A 7,663-nucleotide genomic window follows, 5' to 3' on the forward strand; every position below is an offset into this window, starting at 1 on the left:
AGAGAGAGAGAGAGAGAGAGAGAGAGAGAGAGAGAGAGAGAGAGAGAGAGAGAGAGAGAGACCTCTAGTGTTCATGGTGACTATTCACCAAAATATAACTGATCTAAATCAATAAGTTTGATACAAACAAAACACAGGATTTTGGTTTATATTTATTTATTTAAACTTAAAAATGGTTCATGTTATAACCCCCTGAGAAGCTTAGTATTCTTCATTAAAGGGGTATTCTGGATGATCGCTCCACCTGTGTGAAAATAAAAAAAGTTGTTTCAGAGAATGATGGTCTCTTTTTAGTCATTAATTTTATTTTCCCCATTGCACAATAAAACTGACACAGAAACTTGTCTCAAAGGTATACATACATCAGCAGCTCCACAAAGCGAATATTTTTATTCAGTCCTTCAATGGCTTTCATTTCATCCTCCGTGAGTGAAAAATCAAATATCTGTCAAAGAGTAAGATGCATTGGAACTGAAATTGTTGACATTATGAAGCAAGTTCAGATTTCTTTGAAGAGGGGTTATATTAAGTACTTCTGAGTAGTCAGTGTCTTACCTATAGAAGACAGTGTCATGGTCTGTGTTTATTTTTCCCTTGGTTTTTCTAGTGTTTCTGTTATTCCCTGTGTTTTTCCTCCCAGGCACACCTGATCATGTTTCCTCCTCAGGTGTTTCCAAACAGTCCCTCAGTTGCTCACCTTTATATTCTGTGTCTCGTCTTCACTTCCCTATCAGTTAATGAACTGACAGGGATCAGTGCTGTTCACTTCAGCCAGTGTGGTGTCTCTGCTTCTCCTTGTGTTCTTGTTCTCCAAAGAAGGTTATTTTTGTGAGTATTTTTGAGCTGCCTTGTCAGACTCTTTAGGTTAAATAAAGCCTTTTTTTACACTCTGTGCCCTGGGTCGATCTCTGCCTGAAACCTCACAGACATCAGTTAGAGTGAAATCATTTTGAAAAATGACAGACACGCTCTGAAGGAAGATTCAAGCTAAAGGCTATGCAAAACCAATCTGAGTGAATTTATATGATATAGAACAACTCAAACCTCAGAAGTTATACAGTTCAAGTTCAGATTTTAATGTAATTGTTCACACTTGTGCCGCTTTTCTATCAGAGGATTATATACAGTGCTGGAGCACAACTACATGTCTGTTCCAACATGTTATGAGTAAAAACACAAGCCTGCAAAATCGGGCTTTGCTAATCGCTTCCCGTCATTGAAATGCTTGTGCACATGTACTGAACTTCAGAGAGTCTTTGCAAACATTAGCAGCTGGACTGGGGAATATTTAAATGAGCTTGATTTAAACAAGAAATGTCATTGTTCAATAGTCTTTTCTTACATCAGCTTCTCTTTTATGTTCCTTAAGTAGGTATGGTTGCTTCAATTCCTTCCTAAAGCTATCCTACAAGACTTTCACCATCTGCACTACAGACACTGATGCTATGTAAAAAAATTACTACAGTCCTGCTTTTTCAATATTTTTTAAACAGGAATCTTATAGAAGCAGATTGAAATTTCAGACTAATATCCACATTTGTTTCTACATGAGGTGTTATTTGCAGAGAATGTTTCATGACAAAATTATCATTTGATGAAGTCAAGACTAACTACTAGTGCTCAGTGTGTAAAATAATAATAATAATAATGGAAGTTTCAGTTCTGATCGCAGATAAATTTCAGGTTAAAGTCTGGTTTTCAGTGTTCTACTTTCATGAAATACTGATTTTATATTGTTTTATTAATACCAATCATTTCAAATGTTCTTCAAATACAGAGTTTTGAGTAGATCTTTTAAGTTTTCCTACGAGAATATCCCGGCTCGTCAGCTGTTAGAGCAAGGTTGTGCTTCGCGGGCGACAGGGAACCAGCTGGCGGGCGACTGGTTGGGCACACCTGATTTAATAACTACTGCAGGGGTCACCATTGAAGGACCAACACAGTGTCAATACAGAGCCGACACAGTTTGTGTAGTGTGTCAATACACCCAATGAGGTATCATCATCCCATCACTAGGTTCCCGATTCTTGAAGGTGGAAAACTTTAAGCAAGGGGTAGAGAACAAGATGAGTCAGGAGCTAATCAAAAAACAATAACCCAAAATTTCTCAAGGAGCTCAGGGCAAGAAGTTACCACTGAAGGTTAACACTCTGGCATCAAGGACTGGCAGTAGACTACTCTTAAGCTCCACTGATAAGTATAATTTGCAGGTGTGTGTTAGTCAGCCCTGCTATCTATGCTCACTGACGCCATCTGGTGGAGAACTAAAAGAACTGATGAGTGGTGAAACACTGGCCTGGCCCTTGCCTTCCTGCACAGCTCTGCTCAATTCTAGTTTCCCTTCTCTGCTCCGTCTGGGACTTCTCCCATTGAGATGGATTTCACTGGCAGATTTTTAGCCGGGCCAATCAGAGAAGAGAACGTCAATTTTCTGCACAGTGTCTGCTTGTAGTTTATTTTACCTGGGCCGATCAGCAAACAGAAGGAGGAGTTTTGAATGATGTCGATTTTCTGCGCAGTGTCTGCTAGTTATTTTAGCATACGACAGTGGAGGAAGAGAATGAAGCCAGTCCGTGTTGATAAGGCTTCCAAATTAAATTAAATGTGTCTGACAAAGTAGCAGCTCTCATTTACAGTCGTCTCGTTCAGCTCGGTACTTCTCTCCTCTCAGTAGGGTTGTTTACAGCACACGTGATTTCTGGTTAGCTTCTTAGCTTAGCCTCCATCACAGCGACAACACACATGCTTCAGCAGAGGCCACGCCTCCTGCAAGAAATCGATTCTGTATGCAGCAAGTCCAGACCCTCTGTACGAAGCAAAGTGAAGGACAGGGTCTTGTTTTAACCAGGCTAGTGAAACACAGATCCCAACATGACCGCTTTCAATTCATCACATCCCAGCTGAAACTAAGAAAAGCAGCAGGATTTGCTAATAGTTGTTCTCAGTGATCAAGCTAACTACCCTTAGTTATACAAAACTTCATGTTTTATGGATTCAAACATCATGTTTACCACAGAAGTTGTAAAGTACGACTGACTGACTCACTGAAATACAAGCTGACAAAAGAGAAAACAAATAGCAACTGCAGATTTCCCCATTTTTCAAGTGAGGCAACTTTCCAAGATATAATTAACTAATGTATTTATTATTTTTTAGTGATGGGGGTGTCCAGTTGTATTTCTTAAAATTGGAACTCAAAAGAGAACTGATTGCTGTCTACTGCATGACTGCTCAGAAGTACTACATACAACCCCACCTAAAACAATTCAAACTTTTCTTTCCAAACAACAGAGGAAAAATGAAATATGACAGTAAAGTTTATCATCGCTGTGGGAACACAAATGTATTTTGATGAACTACCTGGAAGTTATGTTTGATCCTCTCTGGGTTGAAGCTCTTTGGAATCACCACCACTCCTCTTTGGACATTAAAGCGCAGAGCCACCTGAGCGCTACTCTTATTGTACTTTTTGCCAATGGACACAAGCAGCTCATCCTCCAACAGAGGAGGACTCTTCAAATTCACCCTTAAACAGGCAAAATTAAAAACACATTAGGCCATTATCTGAATTTCTTTCTTCTTTATAATTATTAACTGGATAACTAAAATGTATAGCAATGTTTGTGCTCATATGCTGAAAAATACACACCAGGAAGAATCTCTGGAGGAGCCAAGAGGGCAATAACCAACAATCACAATGTCCTCCTGACGACAGTACTCCAGAAGCTTAGGTTGCGTGAAATATGGATGGCATTCAACCTAAGAGGCAAGAGAAAATAAAATGCATCAAGATAAATGTTCCTTTGCTCCTATAGCAATGTTAAAAAAAATGTGTAAGCTAAAAAAAAACACAACAAAAGATTGGACATTTTGCCAATCTTTGTCTTATCTAATTTATCTCATTAGTCTACAATATTAGTGCTCCCTGTAATAATAAATGCCTGCAAATGGTGCTCTGTGGTGTCAATGGAAACAGAACATTTGGGTTCACCTGATTGGACACAGGTCTGTGTTTGAGGCCAGGTTTATTCAGTAGAAGCTCCAGCTGCCTACGGTTGAAATTTGAAACCCCCAGAGATTTAACCAGCCCAGCATCTTTACAAGCCTCCAAAGCCTGTTGAGAAGAAAGATTTACACTTTCATTGATTGACAGAGATAATCAAAAACTTAATGAAGTCTCTAACGAAAGTTTAAGACCATGAGCTGCTGTTCCTGCTGGAGTGTGACATGTCATGTGCAGCTGTCATGGATTGTGTAAAAACTAGTATGGTGTCAGAATTATATATATTTATACTTCTCATCCAACCATAAATAAATTAACTCAATCCAGAAGGCACAATTTACCTGGAAACTTTTTCTTTTAACAATAACAAGCCGGAATGAAAATAAGTCAAAATAAAATAGGAGGTAATGACTGTGGATGCACAATATATCGACATTAACATCGGTATCGGTCCGATAAATCAAACTGGGCCGATTAACATCTGATACTGATGTCCTTGTTGCCGTTTGTGTTACTGTTTTGAGAGGGGAAATGGTTGGTCAAGTGTTATCTGTTTGACCACAATTGTGATGAGTGCAATATTAATACTGAATACCAATATTGGCTGAAATTTTCATATTGGTGCATCCCTAGTAACAACTTTCTACATACTTAAAAAAAAAATCACAACAATGAAAACAACATAAGGAGAATATATTTGCAATTTCTTGTGTAACATTCAGTGTCTGAATGTGTGTGTTAATGAATAACATGAAGCTTCTTTGAGTGTCCTAAAGACTGATGCATTATTTATTATTAACATTAAGTTAACTCACCTCCCATGTTGCACAGAGGTCTGTGTGATGGTAGATGTGTTTTCCATCCTGGTCTTTGGGATAAAACTCCTTCCCAGGCTAAAACATAAGTAGTTTAATAATTTGTAAAGAAACTTGATAATTAATCCTCTTCCTCCTGGAATGACACATGATGATGAATAACTCTTGTCCTGAACGTTGTGCTTACAATTCCTGTTAAAATTTAAGATTTTACTAAAAATGTATATTCACATCCAGAAACAGTTTCAGTTCACAAAGAAATAAAAAATACATTTACCTGACTATTTTTTAGTCTTAAACCACTAACTGACTTTAACCAGTTTAGATACACTTTTAAATTATTTTTTGCACAAATATAATGTCTTTTTATTTTTATCTGCAGAACCTTAAAACAATAAAAGCTTTTTATTGCCTCAAGTTTTGGTTTTCCCCCTCCCTGGGTTGCCACCTTATTGTAGTGGAGGGGTTTGAGTGTTCCAATGATCCTATGAGCTATGTAGTCATAGCTTAATTCCCCTGGTAAGGTCACCCAAGGCAAAGGTCCTAGGTGAGGGATCAGACATCAGGGGCAGTTCCCCTGGATTGGCAGACCAGGGTGATGTTCTCCGTATCTAAAAACAGGGATCACACTTCTAAGCCTCCCTGATGAGGTCTATTTTGGGGGTCCTGAAAAGGAGGGTCTGTCGGATAGTCAAATCTCTGATTTAGGAAAAGCATTGTGGTTTTTGCCATGGTCTTGAAACACTGGAATGACTACACCCTCAGCAGGGTCCTTGAGGGTGCATGTGTTTTATGGACTTGGAGAAGGCGTTCGACTGTGTCCATTGGGGACTCCCCAACACTACCCTTAGTTTCCATGGGGAGTCCTGTGGATCTCCCCGACAGATCTCCAGCTCTCACCAGAATGGTTCGCAGCAGAGTGTGAAGCAGCTGGGATTAGGATCAGTTACTCCAAATCCGAGAACATGGTTTTGAGCTGGAAAAGGGTAGTGTGCCTCCTCCGTATCGGGGAAGAGGTCCTGCCCCAAGTGGAGGAGTTTAAGTATCGTAGAATCTTGTTTACAAATGAGGGATGATAGGCGGATTGGTGTTGCATCTGCAGTGATGCGGGCGCTGTACCAATCTGTCATGTTGAAGCAAGAGCTGAGCCAAAAGGCAAAGCTCTCAATTTACTGGTCAATCTATGTTCCTACCCTCATCTACGGTCACGAGCTTTGGGTAGTGAGCGAAAAAACAAGATTGTGGATACAAGCACCTCAAATGAGTTTCCTCCGCAGGGTGTCTGGGCTCTCCCTTAGAGAAAGGGTGAGAAGCTCAGTCATCTGGGAGAGACTCAGAGTAGAGCTGCTGCTCCTCCACATCGAGAGGAGCCAGTTGAGGCAGCTGGTTAAAATGCCTCCCTGGTGAGGTGTTCTGGGCACGTCCCACTGGGAGGAGACCCAGGGCACGCTGGTGGGACTATGTTTCTCAGATGGCCTGGGAACTCCTTGGGTGTTTAACTTTTATTTTGCCACTTTTGATTTCCAGGCTAGCATTTTTCCAACTTTTAGCTAGTTTTTTTTTCTTAGATTTACCTGACGTTTTGCTCCTTTTAGACATTGTTCTGCTTATTTTAGCTTTTAGCTAGTGTTTTGCTTCTTAGTTTTAGCAGCTTAGTTTCAGCTTTTTCATCAAATTTCAGTGAAGCCATTCAGCACTTAGCGTTCTCTCTGCATTTTTACAGGTAATGCAATTTGTCCAGTTGTAAATGTCTATGTTCACCTTGAAGGCCATTGGAAGCTCCACAATGTACAGATCCACATAGTCAAGTTTTAAGGCTTTCAGTGTCCTTTCCAATGCAGGTCTGACCAACTCTGGTGTGTGGAATGTATTCCAGAGCTGATAAAAATAAGAGGTAAGATGTCAGTGAAAGTAAATTCTGGGTTAATATTAACTCGACTAAAGTAATACTGGCACAGTTAGTTAATAATCAGTAAGAGCAATGCGTAGGCTCCTGAAGCACAAGATAAAATGAGACCTCTGACATCAAATCTGAGTGCATTACCTTCCCGCAGTAAAAGATGTCCTTTCTTCTTACAGTTCCATCTGCAATCTTCTCTCTAATGGCTTGGCCCACTTCACTCTCATTGAAATACACCAGTGCCCCATCAAAGTGCCTGTAACCTACATCTATGGCCAGCTTGACACATTCAAGGGCTGTGCCTTTGCGTGTCTAGGAAATGAAACAATAAAAAATATGTAATAATTATGCAATTCTTTCACCTGCTTGTTGTTTCAGGTTTCAGTTAGAGATTCTTTAACAGTGCATGCTTGTTTAGGTGATAGCATGAATACTTGCACATTACAAATAATAATTATGATTAAATTGTCTTATTTTAGAATGCTGGGCTGAGAACTAGCTTCATCTCAGCACCGTTTTTCCCCACAGTAGCCCCTACATTCACACAATTAATGGGGGTATTCATGTTTGTCAGAAAAACAAAAGTTTGGTTTCTACTCACAGTTCGAGGATCCCCGTAGGTTCCCAATCCCAGCAATGGAATATAGTTGCCATCACTGAGAGGAATAGAGTGTGTCTCTGCAGAAAGATTCATGAGTGTACAAAGTGGTGCAACTGAGCTGTTATCAACTGCAACTGAAGGACAGCACATTGTGACAATGGACATTGAACCTGGATGAAGCAATATCCAATAATCATTAGAAGTTGCTTTAAATGCAACCTTAACTTTTGAACCTTTTGCAGCTGAACAACTTCTAGGGCAGGGCTATTCAACTGGCGGCCCGCGGGCTGGGTGTGACCAAAATGCGGCTCGCCAACTGGTTCATTCATCCTGGTTTTCTACTT

At 40.0% G+C, this 7,663-nt stretch overlaps 1 protein-coding gene across 1 annotated transcript; it reads right to left on the reverse strand.

Moving 5' to 3' along the window:
* Nucleotides 1–139: 139 nt before the first annotated feature.
* LOC106529753 (3-oxo-5-beta-steroid 4-dehydrogenase) lies at nt 140–7,431 on the reverse strand. The gene is made up of 9 exons (XM_014025250.1): nt 7,320–7,431; nt 6,863–7,030; nt 6,580–6,696; nt 4,819–4,896; nt 3,992–4,114; nt 3,650–3,759; nt 3,361–3,526; nt 363–445; nt 140–244 (listed from the first exon to the last, which is right to left on the reverse strand). The coding sequence occupies exons 1-9, from the start codon at nt 7,410–7,412 to the stop codon at nt 202–204; spliced, it is 981 nt and encodes a 326-aa protein (XP_013880704.1). The 5' UTR covers nt 7,413–7,431; the 3' UTR covers nt 140–201.
* Between the last annotated feature and the right edge of the window lie 232 nt (nt 7,432–7,663).

Source organism: Austrofundulus limnaeus, unplaced genomic scaffold (genome assembly GCF_001266775.1).
Source record: "Austrofundulus limnaeus strain Quisiro unplaced genomic scaffold, Austrofundulus_limnaeus-1.0 Scaffold463, whole genome shotgun sequence".
Lineage (NCBI taxonomy): Eukaryota > Metazoa > Chordata > Actinopteri > Cyprinodontiformes > Rivulidae > Austrofundulus > Austrofundulus limnaeus.

What these genes read in the sequence shown, in the direction of transcription:
- LOC106529753 (XM_014025250.1), bottom strand. Translation starts at nt 7,412, where the DNA reads ATGAATCTTTCTGCAGAGACACACTCTATTCCTCTCAGTGATGGCAAC. An exon ending in ACATCTTTTACTGCGGGAAG is followed by an intron (nt 6,697 to 6,862) that starts GTAATGCACTCA and finishes TATTTTTATCAG; the next exon opens with CTCTGGAATACATTCCACAC. An exon ending in TCCTCCAGAGATTCTTCCTG is followed by an intron (nt 3,527 to 3,649) that starts GTGTGTATTTTT and finishes TGCCTGTTTAAG; the next exon opens with GGTGAATTTGAAGAGTCCTC.